General features: G+C 52.8%; 1 protein-coding gene across 5 annotated transcripts in view; it reads left to right on the top strand.

The window, feature by feature from the left end:
* The window catches only part of ASTN2 (astrotactin 2), a 360,934-nt gene that overhangs the window by 204,323 nt on the left and 134,648 nt on the right, over window positions 1-21,963 (top strand). For all 5 annotated transcript variants that reach the window (XM_074924050.1, XM_074924051.1, XM_074924049.1 and 2 more), the window contains 2 exons: window positions 3,103-3,269; window positions 5,255-5,443. In XM_074924050.1, coding sequence (XP_074780151.1) covers window positions 3,103-3,269; window positions 5,255-5,443 — 356 coding nt within the window. The remainder of the gene's footprint in view (window positions 1-3,102; window positions 3,270-5,254; window positions 5,444-21,963) is intronic.

Below are 21,963 nucleotides of genomic sequence, written 5' to 3' on the forward strand. Positions count from 1 at the left end.
AAACACACTTACCCTGGTCCTGTTTCCCAGGCAGCTGGGCAGTGAAAAGCACAGATTGTTCTAAGTGTCCTTTCCTCCTTCATATTTATTCTGTATATGCAGCAAGAAAGCTTCCTGCTCCCATGTCTTCTGCTGCTTCGTGCCTAGGCAGGGCTACTGTTTCCCAGGCTGTCTCTCCAGGGCCCTGCCTCTGCCCTGCCTGCTCTGAAGAGATGGGCAACGTCCTAATCCAGAGCCCTTTGCTGCCAGCATAGAATCACAATGTGATTTGGGTTGGAAGGGACCTTTTAAGGTCATCTAGTCCAACCCCCTGCAGTGAGCAGGGACATGTTTGGCTAGATCAGGTTGCTCAGAACTCCATGCAACCTGACCTTGAATGTTTCCAGGGATGGGAACCCTGGAAACATCTACCACCTCTCTGGGCAACCTGTGCCAGTGTTTCACCACCCTCTCTGTAAAAAATTTCTTCCTTATATCTAGTCTGAATCTACTCTCTTTTAGTTTAAAACTATCACCTCTTGTTCTAACATCCTTTGGCTAGAAAAGCCCTGTGCCTCCCACCCTTCCCGTGCCTCCCCTTCCCACCTTATCCAGTGCCTACAGGGAAGGTGTGAGGTTTGCAAGGTCCCTCGGAGCTGAGGGCACGGGAGCCAGTGAGGCATCTGAGAGACATCAGGCACGGGGCTGTCTGTGTCATCACGGTTGTGGCAGGTGGGGCAGAAGCAGCTTTGATGCTGCTGCACCATAGGGAAATGGCACAGGGTTTCTAGGAGATGGAAAGAAACTTCTCATCACTTGGATGGGGACTCCCTGAAGGATCTTTCTGCTGTCCCTTCTGGGCAGTTTGCTTCTTGAGGAGCCAAGAGTGAGCGAGGCTCAGCAGCCCATCTCCTGCCAGAACCCTGCTGGTGTCAGTGAGCGCAGGGTCCAGTGTCTCCTGAACTTTTATTAATATGTACAGCATTTTGCTCACACGAAAAATTGATTTTCTTTTTTAAGCACAAAGTATAGCCGTTTTATAACCTTTCTTCTGCTTGACAGAGGCCATTTATAACCTGCCTTCATCACTACCTGTACAAGTTCCAGTCTAACTCATCTTTAAGAAATTCCATAATGCATTTTTAATTGGGAGCTGCTCCTAGGCAAGATTTATTTGTTTTCTCAAGGACTGGCCTTTTTGTTATTGTTTGCGTGCATGAATGTTTGGCGAAAAGGGATAAATAACGCAAGTGGAATAGAAGAGTGCTTTAATCTGGGTGACAATTTATTGATGGCGTTTTCCGCCTGCTAGCTTTTATCTTTTGGGACAAGGAAAGCCAGCTGGGGAACTGGAATTAAAACCCAGAGCCAGATCTCCAGTTTATGTGAATCAGCATTGTTCCCTTGGCTGCAGAAAACTGATGAGCCCAGCCTGTGATCCTGTCTTCTCCCACCTCGGGCTGGCCCTGCCCGCAAGGTACAGTCAGCATGGGTTTAGGAAAGGCAGGTCCTGCTTGACAAACCTGATCTCCTTCTATGACAGAGCAACCTGCTTATTGGATGAGGGAAAGGCTGTGGATGTAATTTACCTGGACTTTAGCAAGGCTTTTGACACCGTTTCCCACAGCATTCTCCTGGCAAAAATGGCTGCTCGAGGTTTGGACAATCGCACACTTCGCTGGGTAAAAAAACTGTCTGGATGATCGGGCCCAGAGAGTTGTGGTAAACGGAGTTAAATCCAGCTGGCGGTTGGTCACGAGTGGTGTCCCCCAGGGCTGGGTTTTGGGGCCACTCCTGTTTAACATCTTTATTGATGATCTGACGAGGGGATCGAGTGGACCCTCAGTCAGTTTGCAGACGACACCAAGTTGGGTGGGAGTGTTGATCTGCTCGAGGGTAGGGAGGCTCTGCAGAGAGATCTGGATAGACTGGAGCGATGGGCTGAGCCCAACTGGGGGAGTTTCACTAAGGGCAAATGCCGGGGGCTGCACTTGGGCCACAACAACCCCCAGCAGCGCTACAGGCTTGGGGAGGAGTGGCTGCCAGTCAGAGAGGGACCTAGGGGTGTTGATTGACAGCTGGCTGAATATGAGCCAGCAGTGTGCCCAGGTGGCCAAGAAGGCCAATGGCATCCTGGCTTGTGTCAGGATTAGTGTGGCCAGCAGGGACAGGGAGGGGATCTTGCCCCTGTACTTGGCACTGGTGAGGCCGCAGCTTGATTCCTGTGTTCAGTTTTGGGCCCCTCACTACAAAAAGGACATTGAGTTACTCGAGCGTGACCAGAGAAGGGCAACGGAGCTGGGGCAGGGTCTGGAGCACATGTCCTATGAGGAGCGGCTGAGGGAACTGGGATTGTTTAGTCTGGAGAAGAGGAGGCTGAGGGGAGACCTTATCACCCTCTACAACTACCTGAAAGGACGCTGAAGAGAGCTGGGTTTGAGCCTCTTTAGCCTAGTAGAAAGCGACAGGACAAGAGGGAATGGCCTCAAGTTGCACGAGGGAAAGTTCAGACTAGATATTAGGAAGCATTTCTTTCCAGAAGGGGTTGTTGGGCGTTGGAATGGGCTGCCCAGGGCAGGGGGGGAGTCCCCATCCCTGGAGGGGTTGAAGAGTCGGGCTGACCCAGCGCTGAGGGATCTGGTGGAGTTGGGAACGGTCAGGGTGAGGTTCATGGTTGAACTGGAGGAGCTTCAAGGGCTTTTCCAACCGAGATGATTCTGTGATTCTCTGCATCTCAGAGGAACAACAAACACAGAGGGTTTGTTTCTCCAGCACTTTATGCAGCAGGTTGTCATGCTTTGTTCCACACTGGCTTGAGGCTTCATTGCTGTGTAAATTTGCTGCCTTGAGGATTTCACTCTCCTCCAGAGAGAGGATGGGGAGTGAGACTTTCACAGCAGACCATGTCCTTGCCCCTTCTCCAAAGGCTGTACGAGTGATGCCAGGCCCTTGGGGCTGCCCCTTCTGTCACTCAGGATGAACCCATCTCCTTTTGATGTAGCCAGAGTTCAGCAGCACTGACTCTTGGGTGGGCTGTGCCCTGGGAGGGCACCCACCAGGCCATGCCTCCAGGGTAGCTGAGGACCCACAGATGACCTTACCACATCCCATCTCTCACTGCAGTGCCCCGAGGACCTCCGGCCCATGAAGGATGGCACCGGTTGCTACGACTACTCAAAAGGGATTGACTGCTCGGATGGCTTCAATGGCGGCTGCGAGCAGCTCTGTCTCCAGCAGACCCTCCCTCTGCCCCACGACCCCTCATCCAGCACCATCTTCATGTTCTGTGGGTGAGTCCCCTCAACGCTCCTGCATCTCCCACTAGCAGATGAATAACCCAAGTCCCTTCCATCCCTGACAGCCCTCCTGGGCCACCCATCCCAAACTGGCATGCCCAGTGAGGCAGCTGGGTGCCCAAGAAAAAGCTTGTTAATGGAGAGAACTTCCAGCAGGGAATAGAGGCACCTGGTTTGCCTGTGGGCAAAAGCGTACAGGAGTGTGAGAAGCAATGTGAGCAGATGCACCTTCCTCCTCTTCCCGACTGTGTGACGGTACAGTTTGATGTGTGACTCACCGTGAAGGGACCCAAAAATTGTACATTGCGTGTTGGAGGGGGAAGGTGGAGGATTTGTTTAAAAAATACTACTTTTAAATTTTTTTTTTTCCTCCCCTGTGCCTCTCTTAAAATAGAGTTTCATCCCTGATTTTGGCTGGGATCCTATAATCCTACACAATTTAGCATTTTCTCTCAGGAAAATCTCCCCGGCTGCAGTATGTTCTAAAAGGAGCTCAGTGATTATCTGGCTTTATGCTGCACAGCTGCAGCCAGCCATCCATCGCCCGCCCCAGCCCCGGTGCTGGGGCTCTGCAGATTGCATCCTTTGGCTGGTTCACACTCTCAGGCACACAAGGCGCCTACTTCATGTCCCTGTGGGAAGGATTAGGGCAAAGAAAGGGAAAAGGAGCCCTTCTGGCAAGGAAAAGCCCACAAGTGAGAGGGGGAGCAAATTCCTAACAGAAACTTCCAGGAGCATCCATCAAGTCCTGATGCTGCGGGTGCAGCAGAGACCTCATGCAGCCCTGGTCGCTGGCTGCTCTCTGGGGAAGAAGAGCCCAGGGAGCTATGACCCTGTCAGCTTTTCTCTTTTTTTATCCCTTTTTACTGGTTTATTGGTTTCTCCCCACCGCCACCTTCTTTTTTTTATTATTGTTTAGTAGCACAGAGCAGTTGAGTCACTAAGAGAGAGCACGTTGCCTGCACCGTGCCTGCAAAAGGGGTTGGAAGTCCATATAGGCACAAGCAACCTTTCTGGGGAGGGTCTAGAAAATCCTGGGACATTACATGGTCTCCATCTGCACCCACGCAGGGGATCTGCATTTCAATCTTCCATCCCCAAGGGCAGAGACTGTTTCCCTTTCCTTTTTTTTTTTTTTTATAATCCCTTTTCAAGGCAGAGCTGCACTTTGGGAACAGGCAAGGAAAAGTGCGACAGACGGGTGGGAGTTTCACTTGCGGCAGTAAAATGCGGTAGAGGAATGAGAGAGGGGAGCAAGACCAGATAGGTATGGGACTGATGTTAGGAGAGTGCTGTGACTGTGGGGAGGAAGGGGCAGGCAGGGAATGGAGGTTTCCTTGTCAGCTGGGAGCCGCAATGCTGGGGAAAAGGCTGGAGAAAGAAGGAGGGGAGGCAGGATGAGCACATACGCAAAAGATGCCACTGATGTCTACAATGTCTGTCCTTTGATCATATCCTTGCTGCCTGCCTCAGTTTCCTTTCATGTCTGCTGAAGATGAGTACATGTTTCTTACCCACAACAAGCTTGAAAGTGAGACCAAGGAGCAAAGGAGCAGCCACATTGGAGCTGTTTCCTTGCAGGAGGAAAAAAAGGCAGGAGCTCGATTAAGCTTTGCTCTTGGCTGGGGAATGTTTGTGCCTGCACCACAGCAGCGTCAGAGGGCACGGGGTGGGCAGGGGCTGTCAGTGACAGCTGAGCAGAGGATGCGCAGTGGGCTCAGCTCTGCTCTCCACTGTGGCTGCAGGCAGGCAGGGTCACGCTGCTGCAGGAAGGATGGGTGCTGGGAGCCGAGCCCTGGCTGCTGCTCACCCAGCCGAGCTGCTGCAGAGCACATGGTCTCTGCAACCTCTGCACCTTCCCGGGTGGGCAGGTGTTGACAATGCTGGGCCGGGTGGGCAGAGACTCATCCCGCAGCAGGGCTCGTGGGGTGGCAGGCTCTGCGCCTGGCCCATCTGACACAGCTCGTGGTGCTCCTCAGGTGCGTGGAGGAATACAAGCTGGCCCCGGATGGGAAGTCTTGCCTGATGCTGTCTGACATCTGCGAGGGCCCCAAGTGCCTGAAGTCGGATGCCAAGTTCAACGACACCCTCTTTGGAGAGATGCTTCATGGCTATAACAACAGGAGCCAGCACGTCAACCAAGGGCAGGTGTTCCAGATGACTTTCAGGTATGGCCCAATTCTGCTCCTAGTTTTGGGAACATCGGGGTGGTGAGATGGACCAAGGTCCATTGGTACAGAGCCAGCACCTCTGACACGTTCACCAGGGGAGGAGAGCAAGAGGATGACAAGCATCCGTGGTTTTCCCTTGCTCATCCTTCCCGCAGGCAGCAGCATAGAACCCTCCTGGGCCAGTGTCTGTCTCATCAGATGAGTGTTTAATCGCCTTTAATGGGCTTTTCTCGGGAGTGTTTCCTCACCTCTTTCTCAACACTGATGTCCTTCATCTCTACTATATCCTGCAACAATGAGTTCCACTGTTTAATTGTGTGAAGGAGTTTAATTGTATGAAAGAGCATTTGCTTTGGCATGTTCTCAACCTATGCGAGCTGGTTTTATTCAGTGCCCCAGGTTTTAGTACTGGGAGGAGCTGTGGATATGGCATGAGGAGAAATAATGTAAGCTGAAGGTAGATACCCCAGAGTGCAAGTAGCAGATAGCAGGGGGGGTTGGGAGTGCCAAGAGTCAGATGCAGGTGGGGAGAGCAGGGTTCGAACTGTCCAGCTCTTCACCCTGCAGTGCTCCTGGAGAACTTCCTGGTAGTTGCTGAATTTAGGGCTGGAAAATGAGTTGATTTTAAAATTTTTCTTCAGTTCTCCTGAATGCAGCTGCATTTTTGGGTGTAAACCAAGGTGGGCCTATGAGTTTCAAAGCAGCAGTGCTGATCATGGTCCGGAGAGGATCCACCCAGACAGGACTCTTCCTTGCCCAGCATCTGCCAGTGCACTGAGGGTTTCTGTCCTAGTACGGCACCGAGACCTCATTACTGTCTCCGATTTTCGCTGCAGTTGTGGGTGTTCATCACTGCTGACCATGGTGTTTTTCTGGATGCTTTTTCCCCAGCTGAGTGCAAAGCCTTCCTAGCTCTGAATTCATGCCGAACTCTGGCCTTTTGCTCTATTGATGGCAGATGAATTACGAGCTCCACCAGCACAAAGGCGCTCAGAAAGCTGCAGCCAGCGAAGTGCTTGGAGCCAGCAGAGCCACAGCCTTTGCTAGAAGTGAGAATTGACAGTACACGAAGGCAATTTTCCCAGTAGGCTTCTCTTTGCTTTCTCTTCCTCCCACATTACAAGCATCAGTGCGTCTACCAGAGCAGAGCCAGGGCTGCAGAGCTGAAATTTTCCATGAGCTTGTGGGTTGAGCATGTTTGGGGTCTTCAGAAACTCCCCAAGCCCATCTCTTGGAAGTGCCAGACCCGAATGGGCTCCTCTCAAATAAGGTCCAGCCCCAGCTTGTGCCATCAGACCCTAAACACTGAATCTCCCTTTGCAGAGGCTTAAATTTTCTCTCCGGCTCATCCATAGCCTGCCCTTTGCTTGCACTGGAAAGCGGGAGGGTTGGAAAGCCACCCTTCCCCTGCTTCAGCCAGGGCTGAGGTCTAAGGGCTGCTTTGTCACTGCTGGGAAGCAAACACATCCCCTGTCCTCAGGGCTAAATTCCAGCTGGAAAGCACCCAGGGTTGCCTGTGGTCTGATTTATCAGGGGAGATGTGGCTTCTTCAGGTCATGCTGTCTGAGGGCATGCCGGGGATGGAGGGTTTGGGCAGTTCCAGGCTGGACCAGGAGTAGTTCCTGCCAGGGCTGCTCTTGGAATAAAACACCTGCGGTGTTGAGATTGTATCTTCCAGGGGTCAGAGCCCAAAGTGCGCTCCCTGGGGTTCTGGCTGATAGGTTTTCAGGTTAAAAAAAAAGTGATCTGTCCTCCTTCCCACGGCTGGCACAGCTCCTGCCTGCGGTGGCCGGGGTGCATGCAGTGATGGGAAGCTTTTCCCAGTGGGTTCTGCACAGCAAGAGCCTGGTCCTCTGTGCGGCCTCACCATAACAAATAGGGTTTTAACTGCCCAGCATTGGCTGTGGGACTAGCCCTGGGTCTAACAGCTATGAGGGGCAGGAGAAAGCAGGTCTGAAACAAGAGCAACCTGCAGTTGCTGCAGGTTGTAACATGTGATACGCTGGTTTGGAAGAGCTTGGAGCCTGGCGGGAGGCAGCACGTCTTGCTCCAGAAATGCTTTCGGCAGCCTGGAAGGTCACCACGGCTGCCCTTTCCTGTTTGAATGTAGCCTGTTGGCTCCGAAAGCGCCAGGCAGTGATGAGAAGGGCTCACTTCCCCACACGCCGCGTCCTTCCCCGCAGCCAGGCTGCCCGGTGTGTCGGAGGGTTACACCGTAGAAGCACCATTACATCATCTCCTAACAAGGGAAGAGAAAGAGGTTAATGGAGAAGAAATTATTAACTAAAAGATGTAATTTGCCTCTGATTTTCATAGATATTCAAGAACCTCTCTGAGCATTAAGACACCAGCTGTTAGAGAAGCCCTTAATTTGGTGCATTTGAAACATAGCAGGAAGCTGCCTAATACCAGGGATTAAAAGCCTGTTTCTGCAAAGTAGGAGCAAGAACCTGCTATCAGAACAAGGGGCTGAGTATTTTGGAGGGATTTATAACTGCTGGGATCCTTTAGCTATGCAGATGTGACAGTCCTTTGAATGGTGTCTGCTTCCCATGTTGCCGCATCTTCAGTGTCTTCAATAAATAGGATATTCTCAATCCGCCAGGCATGTCAGCATGGTGTTGGGAGGAAGCCTTTGTGCTGGGAAAAGCTGTCTCTCACACCCTGGTCTGGGCAATACCCACCAGTCACAGTGGTATTTCCATCCCGTTGGGGAGGTCTGTTTGCCACCCAATGGCCTGCAATGCTGATTAGAGCCTCTGCCCTCCTGATGGCTGTGTGCTTCTCCTGACCATGGCTTGGCACAGCACCAGGACGGAGCTGGTTTAGCACCGATGGCTTTGCTGTGTCCAGCCAGCTCGGAAGCATGGGGCTGTGCTGCCAGTACCTTTAGGACACAGAGTAAGGATGGTGTTTGATGTAACCATGTGGCGCAGCAGGCTGTTAATGAAATGGGAGAGCTGCACAGCTTGGAGGCCCCAGACAGGAGAGCAGCCTGCAGTTCTGCTCAGTGCTGCTTCAGGTTTTGGTTTCCCCCTTTAAACCTCATTGTTTTAACCAAGGGAGTCAGGCAGCACCTGAACACTTCGGTGGCATGACTGAGGAGATGGTAACGCCCAAGGGAAGGCTGGAGGTAGGAAATACTGGCTGCTGCAACCAGTGTACCCACAACAGGGGTTGACAGCAGCCAGAATGGTTCATACTGGTGTGTGCTGTCTGTGCCGCAGCACATTCACACCAGCACTGGTGCAATATCTTGTGTTGCACAGAGCCTGTCCCTGCTCACGCATCCCTTTGGGCTGCTGCCGAGGACCCTTTCCCCATCCATCAGCGACAGGGAAGCCACAGCCCAGCAGGACGTGAGCACCACGGCATCCCTGCAGCTCAGCTTGAGCCTCCATGAGTTAGAAGCTCTGTGGACAGCTTTTTCTGTACTGAGGTGGCTTAATAACAGCTACTTATCGCTGTGGTGGTTGGGGTGCTCGAATGACCTGTTGGGCAAGCTTGGAGGAGTGCACCACGTCATTACTGCTGCTGCTGTTTTATTGCAGGGATTTAAATCAAAGCACTCCTCTGGTGATGCTTCTCCTGTGCGGTCCCTCACGGGTGCTTTGGGTGAGGGGCAGAGGAGGGATCTTTCATCACACACCAGAAATCCCTGTTGCTCCTTCCACCGTTGAGCTGAAAGTACATTCAGAGCTGCTTTCTTCTGGGCATCCCTCTATTTTTTAACGAAAAGGTTCTTCCCTTTGGCAAAATGCTGTGCAGTGTTAATAAATGGATGGGATTGGAGCTGATTTATTCCAGTCACACCTCTCAGTCTAGCCAGGAGGCTCAGCGGTGGATCCAGCTCGCTAAAGACTAGATTAGAGCGATTTTACCCCCATTGCCTCACGATGGGGCAGAGCCCAAACTCCATGCCATCCCCAAATCACCTGGGGATTATTTTCCAAATGGGTTGTTTCTTAGTTCCTTATCTGTTTTGTGCCATCTCTTTGCCACAGGGGAATAGAGGTTTTTGTTTAAGAGCTGTTTGCAGCTTTAGACTGTTGCTTTTATGCCATTAATATGGAGAAAACTCAAATTACTACCCGATGAGCCAGCTTTACTCACTGGATTATTACTGCATGGCAAACGGGATGTCAGAGCAATGCACGGCAGAGCGCTCCCCGGGGAGCAGCCATCTGCCCTACCCAGGATCCCTTCCCATCCCTACCTCCAGCTCTGCCTCTTGTCCTGATTCTTACTCTGGCTTGGTGTAGTCCCAGGACACGGGGAGCACCTCGCTCACCCACACAGCCCCTGTTTGATTCCCACCCCCCCCAGCAGAGATGCAGAGAGTCTGGCATGTTTCTGGGTGTTGGGGGCAGGTAAACAGCCAAAATGCTTTGGTGGCTGGAGTGGGGAGAGGATTTGTGTCAGCCCTCCCTGCAAAAAAACCTGCTGAGCACTGTGTTCCCCTCTCCCTAACCAGGGAGAAGAGCTCTGGAGGATGCAGGGCTGCCGTGCTGTGCCAAGCACCTTCCTGCAAATTGGAAGCACCCTTCCCTCTGCAAATTGCTCCTCAGAGGATGCTGTTCCTCACACCCCCACCTCTGAAACAGGGTTGCTATCTCTTTACAGCCTTGGGAAAAGGAAAGGTTGGATTGGAGGTGGTTCTGAGTGCTGGCCAGTACTGCTGAGCACAGCACCGAGGTGACTGGGGTGCCATGGGCAGGGACAGGCACCCGCTCGCCCTGAGCACTGCCAGCCCAGCAGCTGGCTCTGCCTCCACACAGCTACGTTAATGCTGTCAGGCAGCGCGCTGGGTCGCTGAACTGATGCAGGGAATTGTCATAATATTGATGGGGAGTTTGGCAAGTTAATTTTAAATCTGTCACTCCTTCCCCTTGCTGCTTCTCAGCCCTTAATAAACTGTTGCGGCAACGGCGGGGCGTGCTGACAGCTCGGTGCCATCCCTGCCGGGGGGCTGCTTTGGGAAACAGCCCCACCCCATCTCTTCCTCCTGCACTGGGGGAGACCTCATGCAAGCTGCACCCGGTGCCCCCATAGCTGTGGGTGCTGCCCGGGGCCGGAATGGGTGCTCAGCCGGGGGCAGCATCGCACCTGGGTGCGGGAGGCTGCGGGGGGCTTCACTGGTGTCACTCCAGCCCCGGTGAGGATGTCCTGCCTGCCCACAGCATCACAAATGTAACATCTGTAACTAGTTAAATTAACGCTATTGATTTTTTCATATTTTTTTCCCTCTCTTCGAAACCTCCAAGCACAGAAGTTATAATTGCGCTGTTTATTATTCCTGTGCCGGTGAGCTCGGCGCCAGCCAGTACCCCAACGCCTTGTTTACCTATTACCCTTCAGGCCGGGATAACGGATGGATCTCTTTTCCAGTGGCTGCCTTCCATTTCATTCCTCTTTTTATTATTTGTTGCTGCAATTCTATTACCTGTTCACAATTCTGAAGCCTCAGACATACTAGTTGGAAGCAATGATGTCTTTCCAAGCCAGGCTAATGCCTCAGGCCTTGGTCCTCAGTAGCAGGTGAGGGGGTTATGAGCAGTTTAGCAGCTCTGGAGCTGTTGTGAGATTCGATGCGCCGTGCTCTGCCCTGCTCTCATCTGTGCTGTGCAGGATCGCTGCCTGCTCCCCACCGGGGATGCTGCCAGCAGAGCAGAGATGCCCGGTGCCCACTTACGGCCATGCCAGACGCAGTGGCTTTGCAGCCCCCAGAGGGCCCCCATCTGGGCCGTTTTTCCTCAGTCCCATTCTTTTCCACCTCTCAACATCCTGGCTGCTTTCTTGAGTTCATCCAGCCCTTTTCAAAGCCCACAACAGGTTGAACATAGACATACGCCATGTATTTTGAGCGCATCTTCACTGGCCAGGCTAAACATTGACATTTTATCAATCCAGTCTATAAATGACTAATGCAATTAGCACAGCACCCCGTCAGTTAGGTTACTGTTGCATCCTGTATGCATCAGCCCTGCTCCGTTTCAAAGTTAGCATCCGACCGAGAGGGAGAACAGATTGTGCGGCTTTGAGCTGGTATTTCCGACAGTCTGCAGCCACATGCTTCTAACTGGATTGGTAGCAGTTTTTTATTCTTGTAGCAAAACAAAACCAAGTCTAGGGCCAGTAATACCATAAAGACAATGTAGGGGTCCAGGGTGGAAGAATTTTTTTAAAAATACACTGATTAAGATGTTAGTAATAGAGGTATTTTATGTACTAAAGGTTTTCAGACTCGTTTTGTGCCTGGTGTGGGTAGGATTTAAGGAGTGGGCCAGCACATCCTCGGTGAGCGTGGGCACAGCCACCGCAGCCGCCTCCTGCTCCTCCTGCCCCATCCCTGCTTTGGCTGTGCCCCTGAGCTGCCCCGTTTCATTCCAGTCTGTGCAGGCAGCAGGATAACCTCTCACGGGGTTGATCTCTGCTGTTTGACCATTGTGTACGAGAACCCCATCGCTCCAGCATGTGCCTGAGCTCTGGGGAGTTGGAGGGATGGCCAGGGTGGAAGCTGCTGCCAGAACCGGAGCCCAAAACCAACTGAACAAACATGACTTGGGGCTTGCTCTCCTTCCCCAGCCCCTCCAGCACTGCCAGGCAGTGTCTGAAGATGTGCTGCTACAAAGAAATAGGTGGGTGTTAAAAAGTGCGACCAAACACACCACTGTTACGAGGCTAAGGAAAAGCCAAGCAGCTTTCACCTCGGTCTGTGCTCCAAAATCAGTCTTTGCAGCCATGCAGATTGGTGAGTTGATGTTTCAAAGGGTAGCTCGGGCTCCAGAGATGGGCAGCGAGGGGGCAGAGCTGGCACAGGGCCCTGGGAGATGTGGGTACCATGGGTACACACCCCAAACCCACTCTGCAGATGCAGGTGCAGTCTAGAGCAGAGACACTGCTGCTGGAGATGGTACCAGCACCCACTGAAGATGATGGAGAGTCGCCCACAGGCTTTTGCTGGGCTCAGGGACCAGCCAGCAGTGGCACAGCTTTCCTTTCCTCCAGCAGAAGAGCTGCTGCCCCCACAGCGAGGGGTGCTGGGGACCTGCTCCCCCACCCCAGGCCTCTGGCTCCCCACTCCCCCCGGGCCCTGGCAGCGCGTTTGTGTCTGCGCAGATGTTTGTATTCTCTGCAGCTGATGAAAATATTCATTATCTTGTTAGCTGCTGCGGCGGAGGAAGTTCAGATTTGCATTTCCACAGCTAATCACACAGCGCAAACAGAGCCTGTCACCCAGCAGCGCTAATTGGGCAGAGCAGTGCTGCACCCAGGCAGGGAGCCCTCCCTCCTGTCCTCCCCACCGCCAGTGCTGCCGTGCCAGCGGGGTGCCGGGGGAGAAGTGCCGGGAGCAAGGAGGATGATGGGGTTTCTGGGAGTGGGAGGTGGAGGAAGGCAGCGGGCGTTGGGCGTGGGCTGCATGTTAGTTGGGTTGGTCAACCAGCGAGGAGGAGTCTGGTCCCTGGGCAGGATGGGAGCAGGCAATGGGATCCCCGTCCAGGAATGCTGCTGGGCAAATCAGGTGTGTGTGGACATGGGATGGTCGTGACTCCAAGCCCTGGGGCTGACAGCTTCTTGTGGGATGGGAGGTGAAGATTCCAAGGGATGCTCATCCCTAGAGGAGCTGGTCTGGGATGCAGGCTCCTCCTGCAAGGAGCCTCCCATGCTGCCATCAGCCTGTGGCCCACAGGGGACACCCACATCCCCCCACGCAGCTGTCAGGGGGCTCAGTGAGCTCTTCAGGGTCCACCCTGTGAAAAGATGGTGACACCCTTGTCTTTAATCCTGAGCATGAGGAAAGGGTAAAGGTTTAAGAGAGGGGACATGGACCCACACAGGAGAGGAGGGACCAGAGGTTGCCATCAGGCACTTACAGAACGAGAGCAGGGCTCTGCCCCTCCTGGGTTTGGCAGAGGTGTGGTGATTTGTGTGCCATCCCCTCCTTGTCACTGCTCCCTTTGTGGTGCCTGGTACTGCCAGGCCTGCCTTCGCTTTTCCGAGCTCCCAGGGCACCCAGGAAGTTCCCCCTTGCCCCGTGCTGTGGGGAGCAGTCTGCGGGATGGACTCACTGACCTCCTGGCCTTTCCCGTCTCTGACTTTTATGATACTAATTATAGCTGGTGTTATTGCGTAGTTAATCTGCATTATTAAGAGATGCGGTGGAGATTGGTTTTAGAATAATAACAGCTCAGATTTATAGAGTGCCGTTCATCCCAGGGGGTCCTTATTGGCTTTACAGCCTTGCAGTGGTATGCAGGCTTGCAGAGAGGAATTGCTTCTCCTTCCTTCCTCACCTGACATGGGATGCAGCCGCTTCTGGGACGTAGGGACTCAGCACCCTCTAGGGACACGTGAAAATAAGGGTTATGTTCAGCTGAAAAGAAAGAAGAGAGTGAGGTGGGAGGGTCTGAGGCAGTAAATTGTAATCACCCAACTTTAAGCCATGATAGCAGGGGGTTTTTTTATCATGCTGTGAGCACTTCTTTGGTGGTCACCATTAGCATGCTCCAGCAGCACCTCCAGGGACAAGGCTGACACTTACCAGCCCATCACTGCTCTTCCTCACTAGTGCCAGCACTGGTCGATGGAGATTCCCCATCCAAGGACTAAATCAGCCTGACATTGACTTAGCAATGCGAATCCTTGCTCCAGGCAATGCAGTCATGAGCAGGCGCCGGCATGGGGATATCTGAGCGCTCCACAGATATGCCAGCTGTCGAGCCATACCTGCTTCCGAGTTAGCAGCAGGGCTTCGATGCAGTCCTCAGCGCAGCAGAAAATCTTGTCTTGCTCTTTCCTGTCCTGAGTGATCTCTCCAGAGATGGAGGATTTGCCCTTCTTCATGCGTCGGTCCTGTAACTCATGACTCTTGTCACAGGCGATTAGAGATAGAACAAGAGGGAATGGCTTTAAACTCCAACAGGGGAGGTTCAGACTGGACATTAGGAAAAAATTTTCACAGAAATAGTGGTCAGAGAGTGGAATAGGCTGCCCAGGGAGGGGGTGGAGTCCCCATCCCCGGGTGTGTTTAAGGGTCGTTTAGATAAGATGTTGGGGGATGTGGGGTAGAAAGGAACTTTGTAGAGCATGGCTGATGGTTGGACTCAATGATCCCAAGGGTCTTTTCCAACCTGAATGATTCTGTGATTCTGTGACTGTAAACCTGAAGGCAAGTGCTGGGTTTGGGCCCCATCAGCTGAACCCATTGTGCACCAAAGGTGGTGGACAAGCTATGCTGGGAGCGCTCCCATCCCCTGCTGCATCCTACCCGGAATGCACATGGGATAATGCAGGAGATCTCCTAAATCTTCCACCGTATCCAGTTCCTGGGCAGTGTGACCTGGCTTGGATGCTCAGCCATGGCTCAGTGCAGAGGAATGCAGGACCAGGTGGTGGGGACTGACCCAGCATCACTCGTCCTCCTCCTCGTCCCCCAGCGATGCTCCCTTGCCATTGTGCACTTGCCCTGCCCAGATTGCAGCTGGGCAAGGAGTCATCTCCCATGGGTTGTTGCCTTCAATAACAATTTTCTTGAGATGAAATCTCAGGGCCAGTTAATTTCTCCTGCCATGGCCCAAAGAAGCCTGGTGCAGGCAGAGAAGCCTGTGTGCCCGTGCCCCAGCTTTCCGGGGGATGGTGCCACTCGCCAGCTGTGCCCGTACCTGCAGGCAGCAGGCAAACATCTGCAAGGTGTGATGGCACTGCCACTTGTCACCAGGCAGCTGTGCAGCCTGGGTGCGATGGCCCTCAGAGCTGGGAAGGAGGAAGCAAACTGGAAAGTGCTCCAAGGCACCTCACTGAGCGCCAGAGTGGGGGCTGGCTCTCAGCACCCACCTTTCCCTGGGAGGATGGCAAGGGCTGAGCTCGCTGCAGGTGCCGTCACCCTGCCCCGGCTCGCCTCACGCATCGTTTGGTGGCTTCCTTAATTAACTTCACACACAGAAACATGACTTTGCAGATGCGGTCGCAAATCCCAGCTAATTCACCATATGCTCTGGCTGCCTGACAGCACTGGGGAGCTGCTGCTTACGGATGAGTCCCCAGCTCTGCCATGCCTGAGTGCTGCCTTCACCTTCCCTGCCTGTCCCTGGCCCCTGGGGGACACGGGGCTCTGCATAGCAGCTTGCTGCAGAGTGGCTGCAATGGTCCATGCTGGCAGGTTTGCCGCTGGGCAGAGCCGTGGGCTGGCCAAGCATCCTTGGGCGGGCACTGGGCACCACTGGGCTCACCCTGGGCTTGGTCGAGCCTGGCGCAGGGATGTGGGTGCAGCTGGAGCCCACACTGGCGTGCACCAGGCCTTGTGCAAGGGGGAAGTGGGAGCATTATCTGCGTTGAAATGACTTTGTCGGAGTGCCAGCATATGAAATGTGTGGTGATATTGCAGCCCTGCCACTGCCTGTGGCTGTTTTTCCTTTGCTTCTAATGACTAATAGAGAGAAGACAAAACAATTTCTATTAGTTTCTCCTACGCCGCAGTGGGTTTCTTATTTTCCAAACCTCATTAGAGTTTGTAATACCATGGTGGTAGTCAAGAGCAGTCCGAATCACCCTGGGGGGAAAGAAGAACCGAAGAGATATGATGTGCAGCCCAGTATTAACACTGCTCCTGGCTCATTTCCAAGGTCCCTCCTGATTCCTTTCCAAACTCTTACGCCTTATCTCCATCTTAAAGGTTAACGATGAAGCTTAGGAGAGAAAAAAAAATGCCCGAGATCCCAAATTGTTAAAGAGAATGTATGTGTGTGCTGAGCAGAGAGCTGGGTCTGCATTTACATTGGAAAGTCAAATATTATTTAAAGGCCAACACTTGTGCTTCCCAGGGTGTTTTGGCTGGGATGTGAGTTTCCCTGGAAGAGCTGCTGGTCCAAGGGGCTGCTGGTGTGTGGGGAGGGCACTGGCTTCAGGTTGCCATGCCCAAATCCTGTAGGAACTGGATGTAAGTCAGGCACCAGCTTCGTGCCAGTTCCTTGGGGAGTCCCAGCATGTAGTCCTGGCTCCTGTGAAGTCAGTGGGAGTTTTGCATTTGTTGTCTTGTTAGAAATAATAATAATGAAAGTGCCAGGCACGGAGCTGCTTGAGCAATGCTCGGGAAATGATTGCAAACAACACCCAAACAACCTGCACAAGAGGACCCGCAGCCTTGGCTCAGCTCATCACTGAAATAATCATTCAGAGGAGGTGCCAGCCCAGCTCTGGGTCGCTCAGGCATAGAAAAACCATCATGTAGAGAAACCATCCCCAGATCATCTCACAGTGGTGGATGGCACAGGAGTGCCCTGGTGGGCAGAAGCTCCCTGAGCTGCTCTAGGAGGTCTGTCTGTCTTCTTCTCCATCCAGATCGTTAAAAAGCTGAAAGTTGCTGAGCTTATGGAAGCCGACAAGGTCAGAGCCTTTGGCTGTCAGCAATGGTGAAGCTAATGGAGGGAGACACCTTGAAGAGCAGAAACATGGAGGAAAACACGGATCCTCCTGGCAGACACTGAGCAGCGCCAGCCCTTTGCAAACAGGCAGATTTCTCACCAGCCACATCAGCTTTTGGGCATTTCCCAGACCTTCCAGTCAGAGAGGGGTGGCACATGGCTCAGATGTGTCTTCCTGGCCCTGTCACTGGCTTGCAGGATCAGGACAAGGCTGCTGAGGCCCAAACCCAGCCAGATGTGGGCAGTGGTAGAACCACTGCTTATCTGGCTGGTGAGATCAGCCAAACCCTTAACACAGAGCCACACAGGGAGAGAGGTTTTGGCTACTTGCTTGTTTGCTTTGCCCCTGCAGAAGGAGGAGAGGAGCAGAGAGGCATGTGTGGAAGGGCTTGTTCTGGGTGATGGTGCACCTAAGTGACATGACTTGACCAGGACAGTAGTAAGGAGGTAGCAACTTGAAGATGCAAAGTGCTGGGTCAGGCATATGCTGGGTTGTATTTCATCAGCTTCCTTGCTGCTTCTCCAAGCAAACAGTCCATCAAACAAGGAGGTCTCCAGCAGTAAATGGAAAGAGCTTGGAGCCTGCTCCATCAGAGGGAACAGACTGTTGGTGGAGTATTCTGGGCTGTGGTCCTGACACAGCTAGGAGATCTTACCTGGGTTCGAGCATTAATGATGGCAGCTTCTGCTCCAGATCGTGTCTCCGAGCTCGTACACGCTGCCCTCCCAGGGGATTCACTCTGCCAGTTTGGGCTTCCAGGAGCAACTTGTGCCAGAGTTACAGGCAAACAAGAGACAGGTTGCCACTCTTTTCCCTTCCTCCAGCCACGGGCATGACAGCTTATTTTTTCCTTCACTCTCTAACCCAAACATAGGGGGTTTTGACTCTTCTTAAAACTTCTCGCAGAAAATCATGTTTAAGCTTAGGTTAAGCATGCGAAATTTCAATCCCAAAGGGAATAATATGTATATTTGCAAAGTTCTGTAAGGAGCTGAAAACTAGAGCTTGGCATGGGATTCCTCTTGCAGCCCTGACTCTGTAATTAAGGCATAAATCCAGCTTTGCGTGCCTGCGTGCTGCCTGCTGCACAGGCGCCAGGCGTTGCTGTGGGAACCGTAACTTTCCAAATTTGTTTTTACTCGGCACTCCGTTTCAGCCTGTTCCCAACAGGCACTCCAGAGGAAGAAAGATCCACAGCCTACCGCAGGATTTCACCCACAGGAGACATGCTTTACTGGAATAAATAAATAGCTGTATAATAGGAAGCAGGACGGGGAGGATAATAAAAGGTGATAAACGGGCACTGAAGATGTCTCCCGGACCCGGCATCTCAAGATCCAGCAGCTGGAGAGGCTGGGGAGTCTCTTGGGGTTCCTCCACATGGCCACAGGCACTCCACCTGAGCTGCGTTGCTTTTGCTGGCCAAGCCATGTGCCAGTCCTAGACCTCCTCCAGCAGCACGTCGCCCCACTGTCTGCCTGCTCCAGCGCTCACCAGGGTGCAGGAGGGAGATCTCTGCTCCTATTGCTTGCAGCTTCTCCATCGCCCCATCTCAAAGCAGATTCCTGTGTGTTTCCTTTAGAAATGGCTTCAGGAGAAGATGCACTTTTTCTCCGTGGTGGTTTTCAGCCACAGGGGTGGGCACCGCTGGCTGGGTTTCCCTGAGTGCTCAGTGGTGTCGCTGGGGCTGTGCGGACCAGAGGAGGGCTTTAGTGTTTGGGGGATATTTGGAGATTATCTGTGGAAAAATCAGGTTGGAATGGTCCAGCGTTGGAGTAGCATGGTGCTGATGGACATGCAACTCCCAGGGCGCCCGAGGGAGGGTCCTGCTGCTGACCCAGGCTCAGGCATGAGCAGCACTGAGAGTCAAGTTATCAGTTCAACAGCTGAACTAAAACCCCAGCAGCGGCATGCTTTGGATTACCGTGAAATGAGTTTGATGTTCTGGTATGCTAACGGAGAATGGGAAGACAGTGACAGTCTCTGCTGAGACTTGCCTTTAGCTACTGGGGAGATGCAGAAAGCCCCCTGGGAGCCATGGAGGTGGCGGCAGCACTGTGGTGGCAACTATTCATCTTTCTCTGTCTATTTTGTACTTAAAAGAAACAACAACCAAAAAAAATCTCTGCTCAGGTTCTGCAACAGGTTCAAGCAGAGTTGACAAATAGCTTTGGATCAACTCAGTTCCTGGTTTATGGTGAATAAACTATTCAGTGGGAAGGAGTCCCCTTCCCTGCCTCTGCTGGGGACCAACGCTGTTCCCACCACCCACATCCTTCTGTCCAGCTGTCACTGCTGTCCCAGGCCTTAAAGTTCCATGCCCGGATGTCATTAGCTGACTGTCACCATCATGGTGCCATGGCTGGGGTCCCTGCACAGCACCACATGCTGGTGGCACAGGCACTAGTGGGGTTTGCAGCTCCTGCTCCCAGCCGTGGTCACTGGTGACAGCCACCACCCTTTGCCTGGTCCTGTGGCTCTCGCTGTCCCCTCCCACGCTTTGGTGTCTCCAAATTGGGTATGACGAGGGAAGAGGAGCCCCGATAGTGCCACTGAGGGCTTCTCGCAGCAGTGCTGGCACAGCTTTACAATTAGTATTCCAGTGCCAGGATGAAAGAGCCGTGGAGATGGAGCTCACAGTGTTTCGCTGGCACTGGCTGAGCCTTTTTCAATGCCTCCCCATTACAGAGCAGGTGACTTTGCTGCTGCACAGCCCCAGCCCCATGGGAGAGAGGGAGTGGGGGCACAGGATGGGGGTCCTGGTCACCCCCAGCCCCACAGAGGGTTTGGGGGCAGGTCTGGGGGCTCTTTCCGAGGGTACGTGGAGGGGGATGGTGCTGAGCACTGCTTGTAGAACATCCCGCTGGCTCTGAGGAACACCGTGCTTGTCCACAGCCCAGCACTGGCATGATTTACCTCCCCAAAACACCTTAATTTAAATGCTAATTCTCCCTGAACTGAGGGGGTAAGGCAGCTGTTGAATATTGTCGGGCTGTTTATTGCTGGTGCTGAAGGGGGGCACGCTGGGGACGTGGCAGGGAGGGATGGGCAGTGTGGAGACAGGGCTTATCCACAGCATTAGGGCTGATGGAGGTGATGGCTGTGGCCACCCCAGGGAGATTCAGGGGGGCACAGGCAGCTCTGGGTTGGTGCTCTCCTTTCTCCCCGCAGCCTGGTCTGGCCACACATCGTTGCAAATGGTGTTTAGGGCTGACAGTGGGGGAGCTGGAGGGGGCTCCAGGGCCTGGCAAAACCTGACCGGTGTCTCCTTTTAAATCCTGCCTCGTTATACAGGAGTGGGACCTCACTAAAATTAATGACCAGTAAATTTGGAGTAAGTAACTGCTGCTTCAGAGGGTTTGCATTAAGCCTTTATAATTCACTAGTGCCTGAGGTCATGGAGACACGTGGGGAGAGATTTACGGTGTGATTACCTTCTCCAAAGTGGCTTTGGAAACAGGACACCCTCTTTTCTGTTCTCCCAGTGACTGTAGATCAATTTTTTTTTGGTGACGACAAGCTAAAAGGAAGCTATTTCTGAATGTCCCCATGTCAGATGCAGGCTGGGCTCTTGTGAGCTTACAGCCACCCCAGCAGGAAAGCTTCTCTGAGGGAAAGTAGGGTCAAAATCTGGCACTAAATAACCTCAAATCCATTGTGTTCTCTCCAAGCCATTGTGGGACAGAAAGAAGTAAGTTCAATGAATTATTTTTGCCAGAGAAGGCATCCTCTCAGACTCACACAGCAGAAAGTGCAGGCCTCGCATAGTCACTTTGCTGAACATAAGTACGCCAGATGATAATGTGATTAACATTTGTAGCTGTGCTAGCTCAGATAAGGGTAATTAAATCTCACACTTCAGGGCATCAGCTAATCACTTGTGAGGTCATTTTACAGGTTTTTTTGCCCCTTCATGAATGTATTTGCCCGGTTGCTGCGATGCCGGCTGTGCATCTGCTGTCAGTGGCGGATGGAGGCAGGAAGCTCCAGGCCAGCTGATGCTTGGATTTATGATGGGAGTTGTACAGGAGCAAGGAGGGTCTCTGAAAGGGTTGGCAGGCAGAATCTGGCCTTGAGGCTGTGTCCTTTGGGAGCAAAGTGCCAAGGGAGGAAGCCATGGCTGGCTGAGCTGAGGAGAAGAAGCTACTCCTTCACCCAGTGCTCTTGCTAATAGGAAGATGAAATGAATGTGAGTCTCCATCTGATCTTTCACTACTGCAGGCCAAGATCCCACCATGAACTTGGCCCTGTCTTTCAGCACCTCAGCAAAGGCACAAGGTGCCCCAGAACTCAGCAGAGTCATGCCATGGACCAGGACCTGGTGGCTGTGGCCCCATCCAGGAGGACCACAGCACTCTGGCTGCTCCCCAGTGCCTGCATCAGGCTCTCCTGCCCCCCCTAAAACCCCCTGTTGCTGAGGGATGCTGTGGCATGCTGGTCCTCTTTGAAGGCTTCCCATCAGCTGCGTGAGATGATAGCAGGACTGCGAAGCACAGCAATGCAGCCTGATGCTGCACCACGCCATGGCTGTATTGCATGACCTTGGGTGTATTATTTGTCAGATTTCTTTTTCCCTGAAAACATCTCTAGTTTGTTTATCTAGTTTCAGAAGGACAGGAAAACACGGGCACAGCAGGCTCTCGCTTCCTAAGCCCTCCTGGTGCCTGAGCAGCCTCTAATTGCCTTTACCCCACTAGTACCCCGAGACAGAAGGAGTTGCTGTGTGTTAAGTGTGTCACCTGAGGCAACGGTTGCATTTTATGACTCGGCCAAGGTTACATGAAGTGTCCATCAAAGCCAAGATTTTGAACTCAGTTTAATCCAGGTGACTGCCTTCCTCCTCAGCCCACCCTGCCAGTACAAGAGCTCAGTAAAGCCTTTGGCCATTTGACCTTTCCCAGCACTGAGACTCATTTATCTGGAAGTCTGCTCCTTCCAAAGGCAGGGACGTACTCAGGGTCAGATGCTACTGAGGGACCAGAGCTGCGAGGGAGAAACAGTATTTCTTTGTATAATGACTCAGTATTTGTAAAATTCCCCAAGAGATGTTCAGAGCCCCACCAGGAGAGTGCAGCGAGTCGATGGGCAGATTCAGT

Source organism: Athene noctua, chromosome 20 (assembly GCF_965140245.1).
Source record: "Athene noctua chromosome 20, bAthNoc1.hap1.1, whole genome shotgun sequence".
NCBI classification, from domain to species: domain Eukaryota; kingdom Metazoa; phylum Chordata; class Aves; order Strigiformes; family Strigidae; genus Athene; species Athene noctua.